This window comes from Microtus pennsylvanicus, chromosome 1, assembly GCF_037038515.1.
Source record: "Microtus pennsylvanicus isolate mMicPen1 chromosome 1, mMicPen1.hap1, whole genome shotgun sequence".
In the NCBI taxonomy this organism is placed as follows: Eukaryota; Metazoa; Chordata; class Mammalia; order Rodentia; family Cricetidae; genus Microtus; species Microtus pennsylvanicus.
In genome coordinates, this window is record NC_134579.1 from 63,805,394 (window position 1) to 63,819,566 (window position 14,173).

The following is a 14,173-nucleotide window of genomic DNA, read 5'->3' on the forward strand; positions in this document are numbered from 1 at the left end:
AGCCATCATCTCTTGTGTTTAAATGTGATCCATCAGACCCTTGCATCTTACTGTAGGTGTGTTCATTAGACCGCTACACCTTCCTGGGCTGCCAATCATTTGTAGTCAAGTGGAATTGTTAAGAAAAATATAAAAAAAATATCTACATAGAAATGTAAAAGCTTTTTGCAGTTAAAGACGTCCCAAGTTCTATTAGTGGTGGGCATTTGGAGGAGACATGGCTCAATCTCAAGTATGTCTGGTTCCTCAGCACCTGTGTTACAAGCAAGGCGTGGTAGTATTTGCTCGTAATCCCAGTGCTGGGAAGTCAGAGACAGGGGATCCCTTGGGCTTGCTGGCTAGCCCGTCTCAATGGTCTAGTAAATTCCAGGTTAGGCAGAAGACTGTGTCTCAGAGAATAAGGTAGAGAGTGATTGAAGGAGACACCTGACGTTGACCTCTGGGCTCACATGTCTGTGTGTGCACACGAGCACACACACATGTGCATACATAAACATGTACACATACCACACATACACAGATAGTCTGTTGGCTAATGTCTCATAGCTCGAGTTTCTACTCTCTGCTCTGAAGCATTTGGCATGATCTGACTTAGTTCAGCAAGTGTTGATCTCACAGCCGAGTGGCATTGTGAGGCTTTGGAATCAAAGGTGAAAGGCAGTTTGGTTGTACAATTGGACTTCCAGTTCTGCAGGCGGAAATCCCCTGAAGGAAGCTGCTAGAATCAGGGCCTCTGGAACACGTAGTCCTTGTGGTTGACACCAGGTTTTGTCAGTAAGATCTTTATTTTTTCGGATTAAAATTGCATTTTTCCATAATCCTATGTTGAGATTGGAACTAAGCCAGTGTGTTTTAAATTACTTTTTAATATTTGCCATATGATAGCATGACCTTGGACTCCACTATTTTAACCAAAGACCTAAGCATTTTTAAATTAAAGAAGAAAAAATATAGAACAGGCATATTTCATGGTTATATTACAAGCAAAGAGAAATGACATTTTCCCACTATAAATCTGGAATGCTGTACTGTTTTATTACAGTTATTATATGAAAAATTATGACCATCAGTAGTGATTATTCGGGATATGACAGTATCTCTAATAAATGTTAATTTCTAGGTATTTTTTAGTTTTCTGGCAGTGTTTCTAATGTAAACCACAAGGGAGTGTGTATACAAATACATCACACAGAAATTAGGAGAATCACGGCGTAATGTGGATCTATGAGTTTTCAGTGGGTCATTTGTATTTCATCTGTCTGTCAAACTTGCTTCTTATTTAGAAGAAAAACACGTTACATGTTAACTGTTACAGATTCACTTAAAAACATCATAGAAGAGGGTGTCAGGTTCCCGGGAGTAGTTACAGGTGGTTGTGAGTGCGTGGGAAGCAACTCAGGTCCTCTGGAGCAGCAAATGCCCGTCACTGCTGAGCCCCCACTGACTTCACTTACGATCAGATTCAGTATCTAGTGGCATTCGTTCAGTGTTAGCCATGCTAAGGGGCTAAACAGAGCATCATGGCGTTTTTCTGTTTACCAGACAGGAGAAAGAGGCATATATCAGAGCAAAATATGTGGAGAGGAAATTTGTGGATAAATACTCCATGATATCATCGCCTTCTGAGCAGGAGAAAAGGGTTATTTCCAAAAGCTGCGAGGAACAGAGGCTGAGCCAAGTCAGGGCGTCTGTCCACACCTCAGGTATTTACCTTGGATATTTTCTTGAGCTGAAGCCACTTTTTAAATCTCACAATTATGGCCATTGTAGGGTTTGTTTTTGTTTCCTAAATACTAGAAGCCTGTTTCCTTGTATACATTCTAAAGGAAAACAGGACTTCTGTGTCTTGAAGACAGCAAAACTGAGATAGTCCCATGGTTCACGTTCCTAGGTTCAGTCTATACTCTATGAAGTCCAACAGCTTAATCGCAAGGGGGAGATGGGATTGTCGATCGATTATGCCGGAAGCCCCGAGTATCTGATTAAACACCTGATTTCCTCCTATGTTCCCCCTACACTTGCCCAGTAACGGTTTTTCCTGCCCCTCCTTCTTACGGCCTGCTTTGTGCTTTGCTAACTTGCATGTCCCCAGTGGCTGCTGTAAATAGCGACGAGGCCAGGCGGGAGTCTCTGTTCTGTCCTGATGAGCTAGACTCACTCTTCTCCTACTTTGATACTTCTTCAAAACTGCGTAGTAGTAAGTACTGTCGTGTAGCATTCCGAGTCTGTGCCGGTGGTCATTGTGCGGTGTGGCCATTTCTCTAGATGTCGCCCATTGTCTCAGGATTACACGTTACCACAGTCATGCCGTAAACTAAGCTCTTAGCTGCTCCCAGCATTTGTGGGGTAATGAGGTACTCTAGAACTCTAAAAATAAGTTTATTTTCAAGCGTTGTGATTGATTTACAATCCAATAAACTAAGTTACGAAAGGATTAAAGTTGCAGTAAGTTTATTATGCTGGTGGTGGCCAAGTTCATGTTTCCATGTGCCAGCTCATTTTACGGTCTTGTTGGCTGTGGGAGTCTGCTTTCCCAGGGGTGTGAGCTTTCATCACTAGCCTTTCTTTCCCCCTGACACAGTCAAAAGTAACGACAGTGGGATCCAGCAAGGCTCGGATGACGGACGAGAATCTTTACCTTCCACCGTGTCAGCCAATAGCCTGTATGAGCCTGGTGAGTTTTCATGAGCCAGTGTTGATTGGTGTAGTCGGTTGGTCAATGCACGTGGCAAACGCCCGTCCTCTTGTGGGTGTGTTTGCATGTGTGTGTTCATGTGAGGGCCACCAGTTGGTGCCTGGTGTTTTCTCAGAGTCTGCCCGCCTTCCTGTTGGACACAGGAGGACGTATAATTGATGTGTTAGAATGTGACGCATGTGCACGTGTTGTGTGCCCACAGGAGCGCTGATGTTTTCCTGTCCTCCGTCTCTAAAACTGGCCTCTCCTGTCCTGTTACAGTCTCAGTCCCCAGACACCATTTTGATTCCTGTCATGATTGCAGAAGGTGGCATTTTTTTAGTTTAGGGAAATGGGATCTTACAGTATGTAATCTTTTTTTTTTAAATTTTTGTTCAGCATATTTATTCCAAAAATAACTATGCCATTATTCTTATCAATTGCTCATTTCTTTTGTATTTTTATTGTGTTTTCACAAACTTTTACTAGATGATTTAAATTAGTAAAAATTTTGAAATATTAATGGCATTAGGCTCAACATAAGAATGAAACTTCATGGAAGTAGTTAAATGTGTCGAAATGTCAAAGCCAGACTTCTACATTTTCTGCAGCACTACTAATTAAGACAGTTAATAAGAGACAGTGTATCAGGAACTAAACTTCACAGCAGGAATTACAGATTTCTTAAATACATAAAAATGGAGTGTTGAGCTGGTGCCACGGGCAAAGGTACCTGCTGCTATCCTCTCGACCTGAGGTCAAGCCAGAGATCCACTTGGTGGAAGGAGAGAACCGACCCCCAGAAGTTACATGATGACCTCCTCCACACGCACACCTACCTACCCCCAAAATAAAAATTTTTAATATAATAACTATCAACCATGACTTTAGATTTTAAATAGAACATAGATAGCATTTACTTTGATTTAACTATCGAGCAATTTTCTGCTGAGAGTTTTTCCCCTTGTCCCAGACCACTCTTAGATTTCACGGCATCTGCCTTTTCTTGCTAATGAAGATATTTCCATATGAATTATTAGGAACTAAGATTTTTTTCCATATAGCAGAGAACATGGGTATTTGCCTTTCCCAGTCTGGGTTATCTTAATATGTTTTCTAATTCCATCTTTTTTTTTTTTTTTAATTTTCGAGACAGGGTTTCTCTGTAGTTTTTGGTGCCTGTCCTGGAACTAGCTCTTGTAGACCAGGCTGGCTTCGAACTCACAAAGATCCTCCTGTCTCTGCCTCCCAAGTGCTGGGATTAAAGGCGTGCGTCACCACCGCCCGGCTTCCATCTGTTTTTCTACTTTTTTTGGGGGGACAGGGTCTCTCACTGAACCTGGAGCTCAGTGATTTGGCAGCGAGCTCAAGGGATCTGTCTGTCTTTGGCCCCAGCATTAGTATTGCATGTGCCAGCCTCTACTGGCTTTTTACCTGGGTTCTGGGGACCTGGACTCAGGTCTTTTCTTCTCTGGCAAACATTTTACCCAGTGGCCATCTCTCCGCTGCTCTAAATGTTAATTCCTGATTAGATCATTTCTCAGGTGGGTGGTTAATCCTTTTAGAAGGAACTAAGGGTAAAGCAGTATTGTTTAAGGAAAAAGCTATCTTTTCTCTTCATTTTTGGAACCTTTCCCCTAGGTAGACATTCATCCAAACGTCATGGTGTATGCTGTATGCTAGGACTTTTAATCTGCACTAATCCTGTCTGCTTGTCACTGTCTTCTCCTGTGGCTGCTTTTATACCAGCTTCTCCCTCCCCTTCGGGTTTTCTTCTCATCACTCATTCCCTGATGCTTCCTTCTGTGATGTCAGTGTGTTTAGTCTTACAGGAGTCTCTGGGGGAGTAAGCATTCTTGGACGCATTTGAGTCGGTTATAGTGTAAATTGTAATGATATTACATCACCTTAGGAACTAAGTGAGTTTGAACTACTAGTAAATTCTTTAGGAGTCCCTGCTTTTTGGAAGTTTTAACGGTGACTAACTTATTCTCCGGATACTGGCAATGCCACCAAAGCGTAGAATACCAACTGATGTCATTCCACGAGAAGGTTGAATGTTTAGGGAATGAGTAGTCCTTAAGAAATAATAACTGGGTGAAAATCGCTCATCTGCTCATTGGGATAGATGAGTAATCTTCTGTCACAGTGTTTACATTGTGAGTTGAAGAGCTCACTTTCAAAATTGGAGTGAAATTACATACTGTAAAGATACCCTATCCACTTATCTGTCCTGAAGTTATCTATCCTAACCATTTTTAAATATACAGCTTACTAGCCTTAAATTCATCTTCACTTTGCTGTTACTGTTATTTGCCCAATAGAGCTCTTTTCTTCTCGCAGATTCTTTCTGTTCTTGCTAAACAATTTGTCTCCTGTGCTAAGAGCACATTCTTATTAATGTATTTGTGCTTTGCTTTCCAGAAGGAGAAAGACAAGAGTCTTCTGTGTTTCTTGACTCTAAACATCTTGATCCAGGACTTCAGCTTTATAGGGCTTCATACGAGAAAAACCTTCCCAAAATGGCTGAGGCTTTGGCTCATGGTGCAGATGTGAACTGGGCTAATTCAGATGAGAACCAAGCAACGGCACTCATCCAGGCTGTACTAGGGGTATGAACTGATGCATTCAAGCTGTACTAGGGATATGAATCAATGTATCTAGGCTGTACTAGGGGTATGAACTGATGCATTTGAGCTGTACTAGGGATACAAATCAATGCATCCATGCTGTACTAGGGGTATGAACTGATGCATTCAAGCTGTACTAGGGATACGAATCAATGTATCCAGGCTATACTAGGGGTATGAATTAATGCATTCAGGCTATGTTAGGGATGTGACTTAATGCATTCAGGTTGTACTAAGGGTATGAATTAATGTGTTCAGGCTATATTGGGGATGTGAATTAATGCATTCAAGCTGTATTAGGGCCATGAATTAATATATTCAGGCTGTATTAGGGCTATGAATTAATGCATTCAGGCTGTACTAGGGATGTGAATTAATGCATTCAAGCTGTATCATGTGTGAATGAATGCATTGAGGTTTTCATTGATCTGGTAAAATATCATAAATTCTAAACAAAGCAGTGTTATTGTTACTATTCTAAGAAGGTTAGGAAGTGAAGAATTCTCTCACTAGTCATTTCTGAGTGTCACCTGGTGGTTTCTGATTTTGGGGAGGCACATCTGGAAGAGAATTCTGATAATGAAAAGGGAGTGTGTGTTGGTGGACTTCAGTCTGTAAACAATTCTGTGTTATTGGAAAAAGAAAATATAATATTTCTCTGCTACTTGCGTACAGAGGTGCCCTTTCTCATTTGCATTTATACATTGTCATCTTCTTCTCTTTAGGGCTCTTTGGTGACATGTGAGTTCCTCTTACAGAATGGTGCTAACGTAAACCAAAGAGACGTCCAGGGGCGGGGACCACTGCACCACGCCACTGTCTTAGGACACACAGGGTAAGTGACTGTGCCAAAATATGTAGGTAGTTTTTATCTAAAAAATACTTTGAGAAATGTTATTTTTTTTTGGGTTAAGAATATTATGTAGAATTTGTAAAAGAGGGCAAAAATAAAAGATTCTCATTCATAAGAAAAGCCATGATCAGTGTTCTACCTTGCTTTCTGTCGCTGGGATAAACAGCCTGACCAACAGGAACTTGTGTGAGGAAAGGGTTTATTTGGCTTACACTTCATGTCACACCTCATGAGTGAGGGAAACCAGGGAAGGAACTTGAATGTGGAGGCAGGAACTGAAGCAGAGACCACAGAGAAACACTGCTTACTAGCTTGCTCAGCTTGCTTTTTTTAAAAAAAATTTTTATTTCTTATATTATGTGTGTACATCTGTGTGTGGGTATATGCATGAGCGCAGTGCCCAAGGAGGCCAAAAGTATCACGTCCCCTTGGCTCTGGAGTATAAAACAGTCTGATGTGGGTGCTTGGAATTGAACTCAAGTGTTTTATGCAAGAACAATGTGTGCTCTTAATTGACAAGCTGCATCTTCAGCCCTCAGCTTGCTTTCTTACGCAGTCCAGGCCTAACTGCCTATGGATAGCGTCATCCACGGTAGGCCGGGCCTTCTGCATCAATAAACAATCAAGGCAGGTCCCACAGACTAGCCCACAGAGGAGTCTGACAGGGGCAACTTTTCAACCAAAGTTCCCTCTTTTCAGAAGACTCTAGTTTGTGTCAACTTGACACTAAAAACTAACCAATATAAATAGTGTACAGATATAAACTAACCAGTATAACTAGTGTGCAGATATAAACTAACCAGTATAACTAGTATACAGATAGAAACTAACCAGTATAACTAGTGTGCAGATATAAACTAACCAGTATAGCTAGTGTGCAGATATAAACTAACCAGTATAACTATTGTACAGATACAAACTAATCAGTATAGTAAGTGTGCAGATATAATCTAGCCAGTATAACTAGTGTACAGATATAAACTAACCAGTATAACTAGTGTACAGACATAAACTCACCAGACTAGCTAGTATACATACAGTGTAGCTAGTGTTAGATATAAACTAACCAGTATAAATAATGTACAGATATAAAGTAACTAGTATAGCTAGTGTACAGATATAAAATATAATACTCACTTTAATCTTGGCATGTCAATAAATTGACCAGTTTTCTCCCTGGCTTCCTCTATTACTGAAGTTGTGGTATTTTGTTTGTTTCCCAGCTGAAGTTTATGCTATTTATATGCATTTATACATACATTCTCTACACATCCTAATTTTGGGAGAACTTATAACTTTGGAAATTTCTAGGTTTTCCTTAAGGTGCTTAGTCCCTGCATTGGCTGAGTTCTTTATTAAGATAACTGACGTTGAGGCCGTAAATGATATATTTGGAACAGTAATGCCATGACAGTGGACTTCCTGTTAGAAGGTGCCAATGAAGCGAGATGTTCGAGTCATTTTAAGTAAGATCTCAGAGTTTCCATTTATTCCTGGATAAGCTTGAAGCTGATTTTAAACATAGTTAATGGCATAGTTTAGTTCATTATCACTTGTTGTCTTTATCAGCAGATAATCAGTTTAGTAACTTAATCATGAAAGCTTCTCTGTGGTAAAACACAGTAGAATTTGCTTCATCTTTTATAGTTGCCTAAATTGTGTTAGTTTTTCTCATTTATTTCACAGACCCCATTTACTCATTCTTTCATATATTTTTAAAAATGTGAATATCTTCAAGTTAAGAATATTTGTGTAGCATAATGGGAGGATTGCTGCCTACTTTCTTCTATTGTAGCATGATTACTATAGTGTTTCCATTGTCTTAGTTTCCTCTGTTCGTAGCCTTGTATGATAGTTTTTTCTGTTATCAGTATCTCTGTGTAGCTTTTAAAGATACTTGTTGAGGATAGAGTTGTGATTATATGTCCCACTTTGTTATAGAGCACTAGATTATCTAAGATAATGAAGATTATTTGGGACTTGTAAAGATCTCAGTTGGCTTCTATTATTGAAGTCTGTTCATTGCCGATGGTAGAATGCATTAAGAATTTTCTAATAAAATGTTATTTAAGTTAGGTAGAACTTTTTATTTTTGAAGGTGAATATGGAAATTTTTCATCTTGGCACTGTCTGAAAAATGCTGTTCCCTTAAACAGGCAGGTGTGTTTATTCCTAAAGCGAGGTGCCAATCAACACGCCACTGATGAAGAGGGGAAGGACCCTTTGAGCATAGCTGTGGAAGCAGCCAATGCTGACATAGTAACCTTGTAAGTGTTTCCTGTGTACTTATTTCCTGAGCTATATGTTGTTTGTACAAATAGTCCTGGCTGTCCTGGAACTTGCTATGTAGACCAGGCTGGCCTTGAACTCACAGAGATCTTATTCCCTCTGCCTCCCAAGTGCTGGGATTAAAGGCATATACCATCATGCCCAGTCTGTGGGAGATTTAAACTCAGTGTTTTGTCTGTGCCATTCCTTTACGGATACTGGATCTGGCAAGCACTTTAAAACACACAGGTTCATTTGTCCTTCACAACTCTGTGAGGACTCTATTCTTTATTATCCCACTTTATTGGTAAAAATGCTAAGCCTCAGATGATTTGAAAAATCAATAAATGTTAGGTCTAGGACTTCACTTCTGAATTTCTACTCTAATGCCTGGACTCGTGGCCACAGCAGTAGAAACATAAGCCATGGCTACCCAAATGCTCTTCCCTGTTAGTACAGCAGGAGGCCTGGGGTGGGGTAGGTGGAGCTATGGGTAGTTTTAGTCTACTCGCTGAGGGGGAGAGGCTTATGGAGCTGGAGGGAAGCAGCCGTTTAAACGCATGTTCATATGGACAAACACAAATAGATGGTTTTGAATGTTGTGTTTCCTGTGGTGTTCAGTAGGTTTGCACGATAGGTCAAAGCAGTGTGCTACGCTTAGAACCTAGAAGTGTGACGTCGTCAGCCATGCTTCATTTCCTGAAACTAACGGAAACAGTCATGTGATTATTCCAGTCTGGGCTAATGGAAGCTGAGACTTGGTGATCCCTCTCCTCTTGAGCAGAAACATGCCTAGTCGTGATGCCCTCAGTTCAGAGAAGCCTCGTGGCTGCCTTGAGCCCATGCTCCCAGCCTCCCATGGCACAGGCCGTGGAGGAGTTGCTATTTCTGTGAAGGCCGCCGTCAGTCAGCAGTCAAGAAAATAACCCTACAAACATGATGCCCCCGACCAGTCTGATTCAGACAGTCCCAAGTTCAGGACTCTCCCAGATGACTCAGTGTTAAGTTGACAACTGAAGCCAGCGAGGAAGGCTCCCCTTTCAGAGAATCCACATAGCAAGGGGATGCTTAGGAACCCGCCTTAGTCCCCAGAGTGAGAGCGGAAGGGCAGTGTCAGTGTCCGCTGCTCCTGCTCCTGACAGAGCACTCAGAAGAGAGTGCGAGCTCCGGGAAGGCCGCAGTTGATGTGGCCAGAAGGACAAGCAGGCACCACAAAGAGTACTTTCAGAAAGAGAAGAAATACTTGCTTTCTTAATCCAATGTTACCTGTCTGCCATTGCCAGGATTCATAACCTCCAAAGAGTGTATGACCAGTATGGTAACCTTGGGAAAATGTTGGTAACCCTCAGTCATTTCCTGCAGTGCTCATATATCAAAGTATATTTCCATTATTTGGAAGGAGCACGTTGCTCATGTGTTGGGAACGCTCACACTCAGGGTAAGCTAGTGAAGTAGGACAGGCTGGCGCTCCCATGCTGCAGAGGCAGCGATTCCATCCAGTTTCGTGGGAGTTAGGCATCCTCTGAGGCCTGGAGGACACGGGCTGTTGGAAGAGCTGTGGGCACCTGCTTTCCTAAGGAACACTTTACTGTCTGCTCGTGAGAATGACATGGATGGAGGTGCGGTGAATTCTGCACTGCAGAGTGGCTGAGAAACAGTTCGTCTTACCGACAGATGCTGGGAAGGGACTAATTCTGCTGGCATTCATACTGCCTGCCTATGTAACCCGTTTGTTTATGAGTCCTTGTGTTACTTCCTCTAAGAGCTCTTCTTCTTGAATTTTAGGTTACGTTTAGCAAGAATGAATGAAGAAATGCGGGAATCGGAAGGACTTTATGGACAGCCAGGTCAATATTCTACCAATAATCATACAGAAATGCAGTATAAAAAATGCATTCAGGAATTTATCAGTTTACAATTGGAAGATTCATAGCTCCTTAGCTAACTAATGTGTTGTTATAGAGATTTTATAATGTACCTGTAAATTGTGAGTTGTTAGCGGCTGGACCTACCGAATTCTCGGGTGGCTGATCCCGGACCTTTACACACTCGGACGTGTTTCTGTTTCAGTACACTTCACTTACTGTATTCAGTCAGCTCTGGCCGCTGGCATCCTTATCTGCTGTACAGATGTCTTCCACATGCGCTCCAGCAACACGCGTGACAACGGACTGTGTGCTGCGGAGGCAGCAGGAGAGCAGTTTCAGAAGGAATTCTTCCTCCATTCCCTTTTCTCTTCCTTTCTTCCCCTCCTTCCCCCTCCCTCTATCCCCCCACTCTCTCTCTTCCTTTTTTTTTCTTTCTTTCTTTCTTTCTTTCTTTCTTTCTTTCTTTCTTTCTTTCTTTTTTTTTTTTTTGTAACAGGATTTCTCTGTATAGCCCTGGCTGTTCTGGAACTCGCTTTGTAGACCAGGCTGGCCTCAAACTCAGAGATATCGATCCACCTGTCTCTGCCTCCCGAGTGCTAGGATTAAAGGCGTGTGCCACCACCGCCCAGCTTCAGAAAGAGTTCTTGTTAGCTGTCCAGCGAATATAACAAAATGGGGTTCTTTTTGTTATTCAGGGAATTTCTATACATTGTGTTCAGGGAAAATAAAACAAATTTATGTGTTTTGTATATAAAAAAGTTAGTGTGGAAAATACCAAGGAGAAGTTTATTGATGAGTTTTATATTTAATCTAAGAATGAGTTGAAGATTTAAAGTAAACCTTTACCAGTAAGTTAGAGTCCACAGTGGGTAGAGAATTAGTTTCAAGGCTGAAAAAGTTTATCTGTAGCTTTGCCCCAGGCAGTTGTACACTGCTTGCTGCGGTGAGTAGATGTATTTAGAGCAATGTTTTGTGAACCTGATGGCTAGGTAGACTTTCTAGAAAAATCTCAGTTCATGACCACTGCAGTCTTCATCTCGAGTGGTTTCCACTTGAGTCATGGTGTGAAGGAAAGAAAGAAAAGCTGATCAGATTCCCCTGTTTGACGGAAACGTGCTAGTTAGGCAGCGTCACAAGAAGGACATTGCATTCTACTTGATGAATTTGAGTACATGGATTCTTATCTGTTTGAAATGCATACACATATTCCTAAACATTTCAGGAGTTCATGACCAAAGTACTTACACTCACTTTTCAGTGAGAATATTTCATTTTATAAAAATGAATATTTATATTATCTTTAAAGTGGCCTGGTAAAATCCTCTCTCCTTCCTGTTGAACTGTATTTTGAATTTATGTTAACGTCAGCCACTTACTTCATTTTGACTGCAGTCATCTCTATCAGTGTGAGGCCATTTTTTCCTCAGAGGACTGTATTTACCACTTATGTTTGGCCTGACGTAATAGGGAAGGAAAAGGCCCCGGGTCCGCTGCAGACTTCTAGTCTAGGGCGGTTCACTCTAATCCTGTCGATCACTGCTGAGTCCGGATGTTCTGATGTCAGTGTACTTATTATGGGGGGGACTCAGCGCTAACTCTGGGTCTTGCCCATGTGTTTCAAAGTTGAATGTTAGATCTTGAATAAGTTCTAATTTTGTAACAGATATCTTTAAACGGTAGTATTACTAGGCCTTTTCTGAGGCCTTTGTGGTTAAGCACTTTAAATAAAAATCGATCAAAGAAAATGAGCTGGCATTTGTGAGGTAGCAGGGAACTACAGGATTGTAAGCGAGGGGACATTTGTAGCCGTCCAGCCAGCTGCACCTTTCTTAAGGTGCTTGCTACAATGGCCGCCCAGCTGGTGAGCCACAGGTCAGAGGTCAGCGATCCATTTGCTCTGCAGATGGGAATTTGCAGGGGCAGGCCCTTTCCTTTTTGCACCTCATCTAGTTCTGCCCAAGTTGCCTGAATTTCCTCTGTGTCATCTAGGAGTTCTCAGACGCCTCTTTCCCTGTTGTCTGTGTGCAGGTTTATATGTAAATATAGGGACTTCCAGGTAGCAATAGGAAAGTCATTTTTTCTTAGTTTTAATAAAAATCCAAAAACAGGCCTCACTCTAAGACTTAAAAAAATTGGCAAATTTTAATTTAGAAGTTAAAAATTAGAATTCTGCCAACCATGCCAGGTTAAAAAATAAGATGTAAAAACCTATTTGAGAAACATCTTGGAAATAATTTGATTTTGAACTCAGTATAAGGGTCCAGAGTTTGAAGGTGAATGCTTCATTCGTGAGGTGTGGTGAGGTGGCGCAACAGCTGCTCTCTGCCGTTCCTCCTTTCCCCTCTGAGGCCTGGCAGAGCAGAACGTGCCGGCCTGGACAGCCACAGAGCAGACACGCACCGCCCACCCCACCCCTACCCCACCCCCGCCCCACCCCTACAGGCTGGCCCAACAGCCACTCCTCATTTTCTCTCTGCATCTTACTGAATTTTCTTTGCCTGACTCCTTTATCACTAGCAATAGGAGGGAAGCGGCAGAGCTCTGAGCAGTTCGGAGATAGAGAAACTGTCAGTCTTTTGATAGTGACGGGTCCACTATTTAGAGGACTTGGTTAAAATGCTTGGCAATCAGGGGCTTCTAGGAAACCCCATTTCTAAACGTGGGTCTACAGTCCCACGGACACACTTTTTTTTGCAGGCAGTATTAAGAGCACACAGCTTCCGAAGGAAGGGGGTTCTTTTCGCAGCTTTTGAGAACTCCCAGGAGGCCTGGCAGGGCGCGGTAATGTGGTGGGAATTCATTTCTGTGCTTCCTGCCTCTGCTCTGGGTCTCTTGAGCGCTGGCAGGTTCTAAGCCAGCAGAGAATCGCTGCCTTAGGGAGCCACTCCGGTCATGTGAGCTGTGGCTTCTGGGACCTAGCCAGTCATTTGTAGAAGGAAAGTGTTCCCAGCCAAAAGGGGCGGGTTGATGCCTCTGCTCCCAGAGAGTGGGTGTCACATCCTCTGAGAGCGTTCATTTCAGTAGTGAGGCCACCGAACCTTGCCTGTCACACTGACGGCTGTAGTGATGAGCGTTCTGAATGCCAAAAACCAAAGGGGTTTTAAACCGGCAGCGCAGACACAGCAGCCTGTATTTTAAAAGTTCAGAATTGTTCAGGCACACAAAAAACTCGAACTTTCTGAATGGGGAAAAATATGATTAAGTAATTTAAAGAATATGCTTAGCTGTTTTGTAGTAAGTTGTTCCGTGTATTAATAGGAAGATTCCAGGGCAATGTATTCTGGAATCTTGTTTATGTGTTCTAGTTAAAACAAATTAGATTTGCCTCGGGGAAATATTCAAGTGATTAAAATTTTCCTTAAAGTTTAGATAATGAAGCTCACTTTGTGTCGACTGTTTTAAGTAAATCACTGTTGTTGTTTTGGACAGCACATTTTGAGGTCTAAGGAAGGTAGCATATTAATAGTGCATTATTCATTTAAAAAACTGATCTTAACGAGTTTTGTGTATGAAGCTAGAAACTTCCTTTTGTATTGTGTGGACTCTTAGCCGTTTGCAGTCAGTGAGACCAATGATTACTACAGCACCACACTCTCCTTCCAGGACATGTTGAATTCCGTGAATGGAAGGTCTTATAATTAGTTTTGCATGGTACAATGGTTTTACTAAAACTGTACTTGTGTAATATGTGCTAGGTGACTTAAAAATCAAACACTAGAAAACCGTAAAGAAAAGCAGCTCGCTATACACAGAATATGCATCGCTGAATGTAGAAGCCATACATCGCCATTGTACCGCTGTAACACTTGAGAGCACTCACCTGGTGCTATCTGTGAACGGCTTGGCGTCAGCGTCTGCTAGACGTCAGCGTCTGCTAGAC

The 14,173-nt window shown here is 41.9% G+C and overlaps 1 protein-coding gene across 5 annotated transcripts in view; it reads left to right on the top strand.

Annotated features, from left to right (window-relative positions):
- The window catches only part of Acap2 (ArfGAP with coiled-coil, ankyrin repeat and PH domains 2), a 122,480-nt gene that overhangs the window by 102,379 nt on the left and 5,928 nt on the right, over positions 1-14,173 (top strand). For 2 of the 5 annotated variants that reach the window (XM_075967447.1, XM_075967411.1), the window contains 7 exons: positions 1,543-1,703; positions 2,093-2,197; positions 2,582-2,674; positions 5,099-5,286; positions 6,030-6,139; positions 8,314-8,424; positions 10,211-10,272. In XM_075967447.1, coding sequence (XP_075823562.1) covers positions 1,543-1,703; positions 2,093-2,197; positions 2,582-2,674; positions 5,099-5,286; positions 6,030-6,139; positions 8,314-8,424; positions 10,211-10,272 — 830 coding nt within the window. Of the gene's footprint in view, positions 1-1,542; positions 1,704-2,092; positions 2,198-2,581; positions 2,675-5,098; positions 5,287-6,029; positions 6,140-8,313; positions 8,425-10,210; positions 14,146-14,173 lie in introns of all 5 variants that reach the window. The other 3 variants (XM_075967437.1, XM_075967427.1, XR_012910083.1) reach the window with 2 other exon arrangements.